Source organism: Sebastes umbrosus, chromosome 6 (assembly GCF_015220745.1).
Source record: "Sebastes umbrosus isolate fSebUmb1 chromosome 6, fSebUmb1.pri, whole genome shotgun sequence".
Taxonomy (NCBI): domain Eukaryota; kingdom Metazoa; phylum Chordata; class Actinopteri; order Perciformes; family Sebastidae; genus Sebastes; species Sebastes umbrosus.
In genome coordinates, this window is record NC_051274.1 from 12,567,382 (window position 1) to 12,583,057 (window position 15,676).

At 40.0% G+C, this 15,676-nt stretch overlaps 1 protein-coding gene across 10 annotated transcripts in view; it reads right to left on the reverse strand.

The window, feature by feature from the left end:
* dnmt3ba (DNA (cytosine-5-)-methyltransferase 3 beta, duplicate a) overlaps positions 1-15,676 on the reverse strand; it is a 76,387-nt gene that overhangs the window by 20,152 nt on the left and 40,559 nt on the right. For 2 of the 10 annotated variants that reach the window (XM_037772069.1, XM_037772059.1), the window contains exon 1: positions 1,429-1,598. The exons of 7 other annotated variants lie outside the window; for them this stretch is intronic. In XM_037772069.1, coding sequence (XP_037627997.1) covers positions 1,429-1,552 — 124 coding nt within the window. In that variant the 5' untranslated portion in view covers positions 1,553-1,598. Of the gene's footprint in view, positions 1-1,428; positions 1,599-1,639; positions 1,828-2,358; positions 2,494-15,676 lie in introns of those variants that run through there. One more of the 10 variants, XM_037772061.1, reaches the window with a different exon arrangement.

Here is a 15,676-nt window from a genome sequence, read left to right on the forward strand (position 1 = left end):
CTTACATATAAAAAAATTTAAAAAACAAATCATTTGAATAGTGATTTGGAGGTAGATTACCATGGCAACGGTCAAAGCTTTGAAGCATTTGGGTCATCCCTAGTGTCGACCCATGTGAACTAAAATACGAGATAAAACTTTATTTATCCTGAGGGAATTTGCTGTGCGAAAAACAAAGTGGGATGAGTGCAAATATAGAGTGTCAATACAAAAATCCAAGATAACAATAACAATAAGGTGCAAATCCAAAATATACAGTATATAATATATACAATGCCAAAAAATATGGACTTTTACCTTCATAATCTCATTTTATTTGGTTAATATCATGGATTTGTTTGAGTGTTTAATTTATTGTTTTGTATTTATTTGCATTTATATGTTTAATAAGACCGGGATTGCCTAAACACCAAGATTGTGGATGCATGAAGTGATATAAGAGAGAAAAATTACCTCATTTACTTAAATCATTTGTTTACCACTAGTGTTGCTATTTATTTATTTGTAATAAAGCTTTGTTGGATCCTGTGTTTAAATGTTCTGTGAGCCAACACCACCACCACTGTTCAACTATATCCTTCATACAATACTGACATACAGGCTTAGTTTTTCTGTGATGCACACCCTTCCCAAGATTCGAAAGGTAATGTTCACATTGTTAGTCATTAGAAAAACATGTCTGTCAGTGTTGCCAAAGCTAGTGTTTACCCCTACCCCATGGCTGATTTCCAGGGGTGGGGGTGGTGGGTGATACTGGGCCAGTGGGTGGGTTTCTAATCCCCTATTGTCTCATTGTGGAGGACAAAGACTGTGTGCTTTCTGTCAAATAACCTTCAAATATGCGTCTTTAAGTTGTATCTGACTATGTTCTTGTCCTGTGTACATTTAGAAACCGAGCTGAGCTGTAGCTGAGTGCTACAGGACATTTGAGCCACGCTGCTGCTGTCTCTCCTCCCCTTCCTCCTCAATGTATAGAAATCAGTAATGAAATCTCGCGTTGTCCATTTTTTGCCGCGAACGTGCCCCCAGTTCACAACTTTCACTGAGGAAGGAAACTTATGCTTTTAGCATAAGATCGTGTTACTTTACTCGCATGAAAAAAACATACAATGTTCTACAAAAGGGTACAGCTACTACCACGCCGATCGGCATGTGTATTTCTATTGTCACGGTTTTGTCTTTAACAGTTCACATCACACATACGGTGCAGTGGCTGCAGCCTGGTTTCACATAAGGGCTGGGATCTTTACGTTTTAACGATACGTTAAAAGCAAGTGGATAAAAGTGATGCATCCAAACAGTCGTTTAAGAGGATGTAATTACAGCTGAATATCAGCGCATATGCACGTTATACAGCATCCTGCATAAATAAAACGATTTAAAGTCAATTGTAATCATTATTAGGAAGTCAAAACCTCCAAGGCTCACCAATCTTGTTATCGCCGTGGGTTTTTATGAGCCGGTCTTTGTGTGGAGAGCCTGCAGAAGGTTGCATTTGCAACAAAACCAGGACAATAAAACAGTAAATATGCCCCGGTGTGTAATCATCCATTAACCGGCACTATAGAAGAAAGTGTCAATAGAATATAAGCGGCTGGTTTTGTACATAGATAACGATTAGGTCGTGGGTATAACTTACCTCGCCGGTTCCCTTATAGATATAGTTACTCCTCCTGCTCCCCCTGACTCTCTGTAGCTTCACCAGAGCCACATGTTCCGGTCCGTGTGACGTCCGCATCAGCCGTGATGATCCATTGGAGGACCGGTGCAGGGGGCTGTCCGGTAGAGGGACTGATAGCTATCATACTGCTCCCGACATTACGAAACCTGTACACCCGCACAACGTGAGCACTGGCTGCAATGTAAAGCTAACACAAGCATCACAAGAAACAATATATATCCGGCCGATGTTCGGTTCGTCGGAATAAATGGCTGCTAACTAACTAAGCTCGCAAACTCTGTACGTTTAGTTACCTTTAGTGACCACTATAAACTAACTACTGTACAGACTAAGATAGATATCAACCCCACCTCCCCCAAACTTAGCTGCGACTGATTAATAATAAGTTAATAATATGCTAGCATATAGTCAAAACACCCAAAGACACACCGATATCCATTAGGTCTAAATACATGCTGACGTAGTGTTAACTAGTTAGCAAGTAAACACTATGCTAACTAGTTAGCACTATGCTAACTAGTTAGCTATCACTAGCTTAACGTTAGCCTACTGAAGAGCTAGCTGATTCCGTTGTTGGCTAACATAGCTAACGCCGTCAATGTTACATGCTATACGTCTAAAATCAATATCATATAAATTGTGTATATTATAGCGAGTATAATAACAGAAGAGCCTACCTTCAGTTGAGCTAGTTAGAGACGGCTTTTACTCGTTACTATAGCGACACAACTGTCATGTTACTGTATTTAAACTAACCTGAACATCCGGGTGAGTTGATAATGTGACGGTTAGTTTATGACGGTTAGTTTATGACAGTTAGTTTATGACAGTTAGTTTCCGTTGATATGTTAAATAGTGAAACACTGATAAGAGGTAGAAGCCGGTGAAGTCTCGCCCCGCTGTACTCGTTAAACGAGATACCGGTTTTCACACAATCACACCGTTAATGGCGGCTGTGTCCCAACGGCTGTAGTGGTTTGGTTATCAGGCCTGTTTCCTACGACGTTATCTAACGTTAACCAGAGGTCAGTTTCAACCGTGTGACTGTGGCGTTCTGTCAGGCCAACCGGATGATGGAGGGTTGACGTTACATCACTTAACGACCCACAAGACGACGTCATCACATTACATGATAGTTAGATGATTGTGAAACATTGACGGTTGATGCGGTCGCGTGATTTAAACTGACACTGTTGTCTAACTGGCAACAGACAGGATCGATAACGGAGCCAAGATGGCGCCTGTTTGAGCCATCTTGTGAAGCCATTACACCATCTGAACCATCTGAACCCAGTGAACCCCCATGATTAAACCAGTCACACAACATGACGCACAGGCCCCAATTGTCAGTGTATGACTCAGTAATGTACGTTTGCTATTTGTTTTTACTGTCAAGTCCTTTGTTACTTGGTTTTTAAAAGGTTTTCTATGAATAAATATATTATTATTATTCATAATAATAATAATGATAATAATAAAGTAAGCTGTGACTCCAACAAAACGAACAGTTTCAACAAACACAATAACAAAAGCCTGGGTATTATATTATTTGGTAACAGCAAGGCATTTGGATTGACATTTAAAGGGACTGTTTGTAAGAATCAGAAATGCTTGTTAACAGCGACACCTGTGGCCGTTAAGTCAACGAAAGTCAGCGTCGGGCTCGCGCTTTGCTCGCGCTTTGCTCGCGCTTTGCTCGCTCTAAATAGACATGAACGAGCATCGCTCAAAACAGTGAGGCGACACACGTCAGCTAAAACCACAATATCACTCTATATTTCACCTGCTTGGCAGTAATGTTAGCTGACCAGACGAAGGTCTCTCCATGAATCACTGCTGATTGTAGTGTTGGCTTTTCCTGCCTGAGCCCCCCGACCGCGGCCGGAGGAAACAGGGGAGACACCGGCACCCGGTCGGAGACGATAACGTTTCTCGCTGCAGAGCCCCGTCACTTCACAAGACATGGAGAACCTCTGTTGATCTGGAGGAGTTGCAGCAGTTATTTCTGCACAAACGTCCACTGAACATTCACTAGATATTCTCAGAGCTACTAACTCTTCTGCAGTGTGTAGTGTGTGCACATGCACGTGAGGTGGAGCGAGCTGAGTGAAGGAAGGCAGAGGAGCAGAGGAGCAGAGACTCCGGCCCTGGAGACCAAAGCTACGGTCTCCCCCGCGTCCTACGACCGCGGCCAACACTGTTTTGCCAGCCGGGCTTCACTAGATATAACTTTGAGGTTTTGGTGCTTCCGTGTAGTTTGTGTTGGAGTCTTGTCTGAACAGCATAGCCACACGCAAGTGCGCATATGAGAGCGCGCATGGGACACTGACCCGGGTGATTTATACGTGTAAGAAGTTACAAACAGTCCCTTTAAAACCATAACACTGGCACACATTTGGTAGCCTAGCCACAAAAGTAGCTGTAGTCAAGTTTCAGCCAAACTGCTCAGCAATAGCTTGATGCTGAAATTCAAAATAAATGAATAAAAACAATGTCGTACTGCTTCAATAGGCCTTTTTTACATAAACACATAACGTGACCAACATTTTTATCAGAATCATGGTTATCAAAGAATAGGCTAATATAGATATGTACTGAGAGGAACATTTTACAGTGTAAGAATAAACTCTGGTGCACAAACTCCTTAATGGAGACATATAGTATAAATACATATAGGCTATTTCTAAGTTATGACATGTCTTGTTATTTATCTGCTGACAGTACACAAATACTAATGTAGCTGCCTAGCTGTATAGGCTTCCAGTAGGCTTCAGTCTTAATCAGAAGTGTGTTACGCTCGCTGCATAGCTACATACATAGTTAGGGCAGAATCATTTTTAGCTATAAAGATTCCCCTTTCCAGTTTCTTACTGTATATCTGGCATTAAACATACAGTTCACAGGTTATAGCATAAACACTGAGAAAAACAACTGCTATTGCACTGTAAGGGACTGGTCAGGTGAGACATAGTGGTGTCTTGTGGAGTGAGATGTTCATATTTAAATCAGTGACAAAACTGTCATAAGATATACTTAAGTAAAAATGTATTGTATAACTATCAAGGGTCCAAGTAACATGTTGTGCCTTGGATTTTGGGTTTCATGACTGAAATGAGTCACAGCCCTTTTCTGTCATATATGTGCTGTAGAGAGGATGGTACTGAGAGTCACTGAGGAGGTCCAGGGGTTAATGTGTATGTCTGAATTTATGTCCAAGCTCAGGAATAAATGTAAGTGAATGGTTAGACGGAACCACAAAGGCTGAACCCTGATGGCTGTGTGTCCATGGGGGGAGCTGACGTATTTATTTATGGACAGATACTGAGGTGTACAACCCGTGATGCGAAAATGCTCTTACAGTGTGAAATATTGCTTTAATACTGAAAACAAAAGAAATGTCCCTGAATGTCTTTTTATGATGTCATTATGAAGATAGCTATGGGCTTTTGTGATACCATCTGCAGTGAGTGTGGATCCACTCTGGTGGTAGCCTACAGCAGGGTCACAGGGGTCAGGGTAGGCTTTGTTTGACCACCTCTCCACCAACCCATCCTCCCAAAGGACACGATGGGCTGGCTAATCAAAATGTTCACTTTCCTTCATGTGGCAAACGTTCAGTGGGGGTGTAATGGTGGAGAATGTGTGTGTTGTTATAAAAAGTTAAAACACCTAAAAAAGATCAGTAAGTTGCAGTTGTCTTTATAGTTTAATCATATGTTGGGTGAAGAGGTCAGACAAAGGAATTCAGAGGTCTCAATTGTAACTGTGCTTACAAAAGGAGGAGTAAAAACCCACCATAAATACCACTGGTCAAAAGCTTGAATGACTGGTCCGACAAAGTCTAATGTGTCAAGAAAGCACTTGTTCAAGTGGGATAATGGCAAGAGTGCATACATTTGTTAGAATTTCCTAATCTATGTGTATCATCTGTAGCAAATTTTCAATTAAACTCACCATGGAAAGCAGCTCTGGCATTAGTTTAGGATTGTAGACTCTTGGGACTTGACAATTAGATTACTCAATGAGGCAGACACATCTGAGCCATTTGTGTAAATGATTAACTCTGGGTAGAGAACACATCACCCCAAACTCAAAACCATACAGCACTTTCATTTTAATATGCCATTTGATCTTGTATGAATGTCTGAAGTTATGATTCACTCACTAATTACTATTCGGAAAATGGAAAATACAAAGCAGTATTACATGAATCGTGTAATATCAAGTTGTATTAAGACAAATCTTCAAAAGAAGGAAGAAGAACAAGTGGTCTGCGAATGAGGAAGAAGAGTCTGAAAATTGAGAGAAAACAGAGGTAAAGGTCCTTGTTCAGAGGATAAGGCTATTTGGCTGATACTTTTATGAATGAGTATCATTTTGGAAAACTTCTCTGATAGAGGTTTTTCAGAACAATTTATCTATTCAGCCAACAGTCTGCTGCTTTGTTTCAGTTTGTGTATGATATGTATAGTTTAAAGGTCCTATTGATAACATTTTTATGTAGACAAATATTTTTTTAAATACATCTATAGAGCTTTCAGAAAGGTACCAAATAAAAGTATGGCTTTTCCTGAAAAAAATGTATGATTGGGAATTAATCATTTTAAACATTTTGGAGGGTCCAAAATGAATGTTTTGTTTATCTCTGTGGAAGCTATCAGACGTTTGGTTCCCACTTCTAACAAGGCTTGTGAGCCAATAGTAAAATAATGTTGGTATCACGTGGTATCTCTGGGTTGTCAGTTAGGTTGTGTCCGATATTCCATACTAACATGCTATTTAGTAGGCTAAAACAGTACATGAGATATTTGAGTATGTCCGAAACCTTAGTAGGAAACCACTAGTACGGGAATTGCATACTATTTCCAGTAAAATAATACATTATGCAATGCTGGACACTACAGCGGCATAAATATCCCACAATGTAATGCGGTAGGAACGACAACGTTCATAACAGACAATGGCGGACAGGACAATTTAACTGTGAGCATAAGATTTTACTTTGCTAGGTGTAATATAAAGTATTTTTAAAATTAATTCAGACTTTAATTCGCACAAACCATCGTTTTGGTCACGAGGTTGGTGCAGGTTACCATGGTTACACGTCTCCAACCGGCACGGAGGCTCACAAGAAGTGAGCGTCCAAAAGAAACATATTACTGTTTATTCACATAAAAGTATGTCGGACGATAGTACACCTACTGAGTATGTAGTGCATAGTATGTGATTGTAATGATAGTGTGGGAAAAAAATGGATAAATGGCTGAGATTGACGGTGAGTGCCTGGCAACCACTTGTTGTGAAGTGAATGCAATGGAACAGGGAAGGGAGAACTTGATATCTAGTGGCTGAATGTTATCAATGTTATTAATAGCACCTTTAAAGTCTTGGAAAGTATTTTCGTACGGAAAAAACGGTCAATGGTCAACAAATCCCATGAAAAGACAAAAACGAATAATGAATTGATTCTACAAACACTAACGTCTATGTATTCAGTTCATGCTGCGCTTATTCCTCTTTGCTATAGACACCCATTGTTATCAATGAGACACACTGTTGCTCTGGGTGACACACTCCTATATTACTAACATGGGCACTGTAGTTCCTTGTGAGTCAACACTAAATGTAAATGTAAATGTGTATGAGGCCACAGCCCCCTCATTAATCTGAAATTAGCCAGTACATTGACACAGCAGGGATGCCAACGCAGAGAAATCTGGCCAATAAAAATCTACAGGGTTGTCCGGCAAAGAAAGTTGAACATCATCCGGCCAATCCAATATCTACAAGTGCACATTCCTCTGAGATTACTTTGTAAAGAGAAATATGTATTTCTACTGTATACCTCCTTACTCACTGATCTATTATTCAGCCCTTTGCATCTCCTCTACACAGGGATGTTTTCCATCGTAAATCCACTGCTGAAAATAGTCCCAACAAAAATAATATTTACTCTTGTGTGAGAAATGTTCCCAATAAACTACAGTGCCCAGATGTTTTAGGAAATTATTTTGCCTTTATTAAACCACATATTTGTGACATGTTTTTAAACCTGCAGTAACTGATTTATCTTGGTCCACTTGGGGCCAGCAGAAACAAGCTGTGAACACAACACTGACATATTATCACCTTTTAAGTTGATATGGTGAACTTGTTAGCAAACAATTGCTATTCACACATCCAGCAGTCACAGAGCAACATTATCATTCATTCTGAGTCGTGTTTGTGTACCTGATGAATGTCAATCCAATATTCACTCTCTTTTAGCTCCGTTTTTGGTCTCTAGGGAAATATGTCTCTTTAGCTGCTAAACGCTCTACTATGTTCACCAGCTAGTCGCTATATGTTTGTGTCTCTGTGGTTTATTAGAACAGTTTCTCAAACAGCTGCCTTCTCCGTCTGGAAACAAACAACAACAAAAAAGTCACTGAGAGAGGAACTGACACATCGTTGGTTTTGATTGGGGGATTTGTTGACTGTAAGAAAGCCGGCCTTATGCTTTAAATTGATTTAATTCAACGGCTGCATTTAAATGGCATTTCAGCAGTCATACTGTGAAGATTTGTTCTCTGAAAACAGTGACTTATTGCAAACTCGTGCAACGCCGTTCACCTCGCTCAGAGGCCATCTTTGATATGATAACACTACTTTAGGAGCAACGGAAGTCAGACTGCGGCTGGCGGTACCACGGTTTTGCACTCTGTGGCTCACGTTAACGCAGTTTCACAAGCGTGTCGGAGAACTACGGTGGCCTTCAGGTAACGAAAAAAAACACGAAAGACTCTCTCTCTCCCAAGCCAGTGTTTGGTTTGTCCGTTCTGGGTTACTGTAGAAACATGGCGGCGCAACATGGCGGACTCTGTGATGAGGACCCACTCCCTATGTAGATATGAAGGGCTCATTCTAAGCTAACGAAACCACAACAATTCTTAGTTTCAGGGGATTATACACTAATGAAAACATAGATCTGAATATTATATTCCATTTCCTTTAAATGCATCAACGATTATTACAATATAATTCATTTAATATCGTATCAACATGTGTTGAGGATAAATACTAAGGGTCTTAACTAAACCTCTTTCGAGAGTGTCATGTGGTGTTGGCAGAGAAGGAGGAATAACAAGTGGCCTGAAAACAAGGAAGAAAAGTCTGAAAAGGGGAAGAAAACAGAGGCAAAGGTCAGCGGGAGCATTTAGGGGATAAGGCTTAAAGGACAGAGCCTGACAGGTGCAATCAGATGTGTCACACAGCCGTGGCAAAGTGGATGTCAGTGCAGCTGTGGGGGGCCACTATAAGCATGTCACCGCCAATCAGGAGGGTAAAATAAGAGCTGTAGAGTGTTTGGGCAGCAGGGAGTGTTTGTGCCTCTCCACAGTGAGCCCATTACAGCTGTCGAAGCTGAGTAGTATTGGCACGATCGAGGCTACAAACACAGGTGGCACTGGCAGATCCAAAGCATGTGAGACGGAGTGGGTGATCAAGTAGCTTCATGCAAATCAGCTATTTGTGAATGTACAGATCAGGTACAGGGTCATGTTTGGGTTTCGCTGGTGACATGGACTTGTTTATGGCCTGCCGGTTTAATAAGCAGATGTTGTGTCAGAGATAAAGCTTTAGTTATGAGCAGTGGTTAGGTCACTGGGGTCACATAATACAATCTGCCTTTGTGTAAAGTTAACCGGCTTCCTCTGGGCCCCTCGAAGCCTCCCAGACCGCAGAGGAGTGTTCAAGACGGATTGGGCTGTGACAGACATGCAACTTCTCCATGTCTGATAGGAAGGTGGGTTTTTGTGTATTACCTTCTACTTCAATGTATTTATCACATTTAATTTGAAGCAATTTCATTTTTTTCTCCAACACACCTGTAGCCTAAACAAAATAATCTCCAAATAATTTGCTCTCAAAATACAGAACATGATAGAAGCTGTACAGGTAGCTTCTATCTTTCTTTACATTTTAGGGGATTGTTATCCATTAAAATGTATCAATGTTAACTAAAAGCATGCAGATGATCCATTAAAAAGTCTTACTAAAGCAGGTTTACAGTATAATACTGTATGTCATATGCAGGTGATGGTCACATGATCAGCTCCGTTATCACCTACAGCCAATGCAAAGTGATAAAAAGGTCTCAGGTCTCTTCGTTGCAGATCGGAGTCCTTAACCACTGGATCAAAATCTGCCGTCGATCAACACAAACAACCAGAGAGAGAAAGAAGATCAGACCGAAGCTGCAGAAACTTCATTTTCATGCAGAGAAGAAACAAAGTTTGCTGACTTCAGACTGAAACATGTTCAGACTGAAACATGTTCACACTGAAACATGTTTCCGTCTGAAGTCTGACAAAGTCTAATTCTGTGTTTTTCTTCTCAACCCAGTGTTGTTTCATAAAAGCGTATCTTATTGTGAAAAGCCTGTCTTGAAAGAGGTTACACTGATTTTTTTTGGAAACGCTTGATGGAATTAAACTTCAAAGATCATTTGGGTAAAAAGCAGAACAAAAGTATTTATCTATCCATAAACATAACTTTTGGGTGAAGCCCTGAGAGCCCTGACAGCACATGCCACTTAACAGTAATGCTAGCTAAAGGTGGAAAAATGATCTTAAAACAAAACTGCAGACAAAACTACTAAAATTTGATGTAAAATAGATGCAAGGGGGCAGCTGCACTCTTCTCATCAAGTCCAACATTCACTCTCTTTTAGCTCTGTTTTTGGTCTCCACCAACTCCTGAGGGAAATGTCTTGTTCTTTTGCTGTTAAATGCTCCATATGTTCACCAGCTAGTCACTAGCTGTGTCTGTTGTTTTGTGCTGAGCAGGTAGTGTACAGTTGGTTTTTAGAGCTTTAATTTTGAACCGAAAACAGCTGTGAACAACACTATGAGAGCGGTGAGAGTGAACAGAAACAGTAAAGTTGTAGGACGGACAACTTCAAGAATGAGCTGAAACCCACTATAGGCTATAAAGCCCTGTAGAGCTGACTGAGATAATAATTCCCTGTAGTGTGTTACTACTGTGTTACTACTATGAGTGACTCCTTTCATATTGTCATTTGATACAGTGTTATTGTAAAAATATTGATCGTAGCTGCTTTAATATCAACACTTGTACACACAAAAGCTCAGTTTAATGGCTGCTCTCCGGCTCCTCTCCTTCTAGTGTGTGCTCATTTACACCCCCTCATGGATTCACAAAGCAAATGATGGTGGAAGAAGGGTGGAGGCTGCCTCTCCAGCTCATACTGACACTAATCCGGTGTCAATCCAGTGCACGTGGGGAGGGGAATGAGCTCACACACTCTGGAGGAGAGGGGTCTGCAGTGAGCCAGAGCTGTGGCCCTTATCTCCCTGCCATTGTCCCTCTCTCCTCCTACCCCCCCCCCCCCCTCTCTCTTCATGATTAACCAGACTCATCGCCCTCTATGGTCCGTCGTTTCCTGTTACTTAGTTACCAGTTGCCGTGATTTGCCTGGGCCGCTTGTGTTTCCATGGCGACTGTGCCCATTCTGTCGTCTCCTGGCTTGCCTCTTGGCTGTGCTGTCCCGATGGCCTGTAGCCACCCCGGGCCTTGACCCACGGCTCCCTGCCTCCCTGCCTCCGTGCCTCATGGTCCCATAAGGCTGTCAGTGTGTGTTCACGTCGCACTGCAGCCTCTCACCATGCCAGACTGGTAAATGCAACTTCTGGCTGGTCGCTGTTGTGGCTGACTGATCAGACAAAGAGGGAATGAGTTGTTTATATGATGGATAATAAATATGCATCGGTAAATCTCACCACACATCAAACATCAGTGTATGATATGATGTATGAACAAACCACTGTCATGTTTGTCTGAAAGGGTGAGTTCACCGAAAATCAAACACAGAACAAAAAACAACAGTAAAAAAAAAGTACTATAGGTTTTTCACCTTTTCTTACAGAACTCTTTTAGGATTTTCACAGCCCTTTTGGGAATATGCCTTTTTCCCCTATAGTGGATCTCACATATGTTTCAGAAGAATACCAGTTGCACTTTTATTCCTTATTGAAAATCTGTAAATGTTTGGGACACAAAATATAGCTTAAATGTGTTTGATTTGGCCTGTTCAGGATCAAATATAAGCCCTAAAATGTATGCCCGTCACCATCATCCAATTTGGGATTCTGTTTACAAGTTTGGTTGGATGATTATCACAATTCAATGTTCACAATTAAGAACTTTTTTCACTATCAGATAACAATAAAATACAATTAAAGTACAAAAAACAACAGCAAAAAGGAGTAAAACATTTTTAAGGAGATAAATTCCTCCAATATTCTCATTTTACCTGCAGAACTAAGACATGACAATTAATCATCACATTTAGAAAAACTTTTGTCGCGTAGAGATTTAAATATATGAATGTATTGCTATATTATTGTACTGTTCTATGGAAGGATCTCACAGAGAGATACAGAAATACCTTGTGAACTGAAAGTCAAATAGATGAATCTATTTCTATCTATTTTATTGGTTTCATTATTACATTTTCATCATTTTTTCCCCATGTGCATTAGTCTCAAATAGCTTTATTTGCCTTATTATCATCTGTGAAGCACTTTGAATTGCACTAACCTGTATGAGAGGTGCTATATAAATTGAGTTTGACTTACTGAATTATATTTGAAAAGCAGCATCTCTTTCCAGATACCAATCCACTGATGTTATTGTCTACAGTTTACATTAAAACAATTTAATTTTCTAATAAAGAAATATTCCTAATAAAAAACAATTGAAATTTGTAGTTATACTCTGAGTAACAAGGACAATTTGGAAACAGACTGTTGCTGTTATGTCTTTAAAATATAATTGTTAATGCTAAAAGCACCCAAAATTACAAAAAATAATAAAGATGAAATACCGTCATAATAATTCAATTCAAATGAATAAAAACAAAATTATTTTCATGACTAGTGGTTAGTAAAAAAATATCTGTTTTTATGTGATTTGGGTGAACTGTCCCTTTAATCTACAAGAAAACATACTATAACATTCATATGACAAAGCGTGCAAGAGAAAAGTACATTACTGAGGTTATGGTCTGGTGTCGGACAGGTCCGTTTGAGGATGGGCCACACAAAGGAGGTGCAGTTTTCAGCTCCACCAACAGGAGGCAGTAGTGATCAAATTGTCACTCAGACTTTATCACACAGTGAGATCAGCAGCAGGCTGAGGAGGGTAAACTTGTCACCCTAACTGAGGCTGATTCACCACCACTGCCTGCCTCTCATGCTCTTATTCAGTCTCACAGCTCTGTGTCAACGTCTGTCTGTCTCTCTGTTTACTCTATACGTCCTCTGTTAATAAGCTCTGTTTAGGTTGTTTCACCTCCTCAAAGACAGATTTTGTTTGTTTATGCTATTTCTCTTCACCATTTTCTGCAGACATCCTGTTTGTTAACAGTGTAAATACCCCCTGAGGAAAAAACGTTGATGCCCTCAGTGGTAGAAATGAACTTAAAGCACATTTAGTAACACTCAACATGAGTATTTATTTTGTGCTACTTCATACTTCTACTCCACTACGTTTTAGGGGCTAATATTGTACTTTTTTATATAGTTGCTTTCCAGATTTCATACAAAACATATGATGAATTTATAATATGATCCATAATTTTTGTTAAAACTACCCAACAGCATATATGAAGTTGCAAAAATTAGTAGAAAGTAAAGTATTAGTACAAATATTTCTTAAACAAAAAGAAAAGTTAACAAACTTCTGTGTTAATAATATCCCCAATGGTAAAAATGAACAAATACAGAATAACAGGATCTGTTTAATAATCCAATAATATATATATAATATAAAAAAACAATGTAACACTCTCAAACAGGTCATTTTGCATAATGAGTCCTTACTCGTACTTTCTACTTCTACTGTCAAACTCCACGAACACCGTATCCTACATTTCCCATAATGCAACTCAAATGCATCTTTCATTAGACTCTCCTGGATAATTCAATGTTCCTATATGTTTACGTTATGGCCTTGTTCAGTTATTTCAACTTTGTTTCTGAGAAATCTGAATGTTTTTTTCTGTCATTTTGGCAGACAGGTCTAAACAATACCCATGAGCCTCAACCACCGTTGCTATGGAGAAGAACCCAGTCAGGGGCATGAAGTAGCTCAATTCATTTAATTTGTTCGGCACCATAGTTGCTAAATTCATCCAAAATTGACCCAGAATTTTGAGATGAATTGATTTAAACCACAGATTAGTAGGGCTGTCAATCGATTAAAATAGTAAATCGTGATTAATGAATCACACATTTTTTATCTGTTCAAGATGTATCTTACAGGGAGATTTGTCAAGTATTTAATACTCTTATCAACATAGGAGTGGGCAAACATGCTTGCTTTATGCAAATCAATGTATATATTCATTATTGGAAATCAATTAACAACTCAAAACAATGACAAATATGATCCAGAAACCCTCACAGGTACTGCATTTATCATAAAATATGCTCAAATCATAACATGGCAAACTGCAGCCCAACAGGCAACAACAGCTGTCAGTGTGTCAGTGTGCTGACTTGACTATGACTTGCCCCAAACTGCATGTGATTATCATAAAGTGGGCATGATTATAAAGGGGAGACTCGTGGGTACCCATAGAACCCATTTTTATTCACATATCTTGAGGTCAGAGGTCAAGTGACCCCTTTGAAAATTGCCATGCTAGTTTTTCCTCGCCAAAATTTAGCTTAAGTTTTGAGCGTTATTTAACCTCCATGCGACAAGCTAGTATGACATGGTTGGTGCCATTGGGTTCCTTCAGTTTTCTTGTTTCATATGATGCCAGTATCTTCACTCTAGCTTTCGCTACAACCTCCAAAAGATCAAATTGCGTTAATGCGTTAAAGAAATGAGTGGCGTTAAAACAAATAATCGTTAGCAGTACACATAATAGAATTCTAAGCTCTGTGATCGGATGCTTCTCGCTGAAATGCACCTTGGGATGCATAGTTATCTTCTCTGAATTTTTTATGTACACAGAGTTATACCTTATTCACTTTTAATCAAAGAACCAGATATTATCTGGGAGAGTTTCAACTGTGTGTCTCATAACATTATCTAAAGGAAAAGTTAATGGGACTATTACATCTGGAAACAGATGGTGGGCTCCCTCCAGAGCCACAGAAGACGTTATACAAATGTTTCTCATGCGGAGTAGTGCTATCATGACTTGTCAAATCAGGGGAATGTCCCTCCAAGAAAATGATTTGAATGCGTCTTCCACCACTGAACACCATGCTCACTAGAAGGCATTCATCTGTGGGATGGAGAGGACACTGTATGCGGACAGGGAGCTTGATATACTGTGCTGTTAATCCAAAGGTGAGTGGGCTGCAGGTCAGAGTGTAAGCAGATGGGTGTGAAGCTGCCGTCATCAGGCCTGTTTTTTAAGTGAGGGGTTTTATTTTTGAGTGTGGGGTATCTCAGGGCGAGACAGCCCTCGCTGAGGCCCTCCAGGACAGTTGTCCACCTCATGGTGAAAGGAAAGCGCTCAGTGGGGGATTGGGAGCGTAATTACAGCAGTTTTGCCTCATTAGGAGAGAGGAGGCGTGACCCTGCCTACAGGTCTGACAGCTGAACCGCACGGATGGCGGCGCTGAGAGATGATCTCAGGGAGCAGTACATTACAGGAGAGCAATCTGAGTCGTGTTATATGTGTGTATATGTTTTGTCCAGTGCTGGAAGAAGTATTTAGAGTCTATATTTCAGTATTGATACCACAATGAAAAATATGCATCTACTCATTTAGCTCTGTGGTTCCCAACCTGGGGTTTGGGATCCCTCAAGGGGTCCCAGGATGAATCTGAGGGGTCACCAGATGATTAAAGGGATACATTAAAAAAAAAAAATTGTCATAAAATGTGTTTATATTTTCTTGCTTTTCGCTAATGTACATTTTTATTGTGAAATACTGGATACTTTCACTTCCTCAGCCTCTAAAAGTTGTAAAAT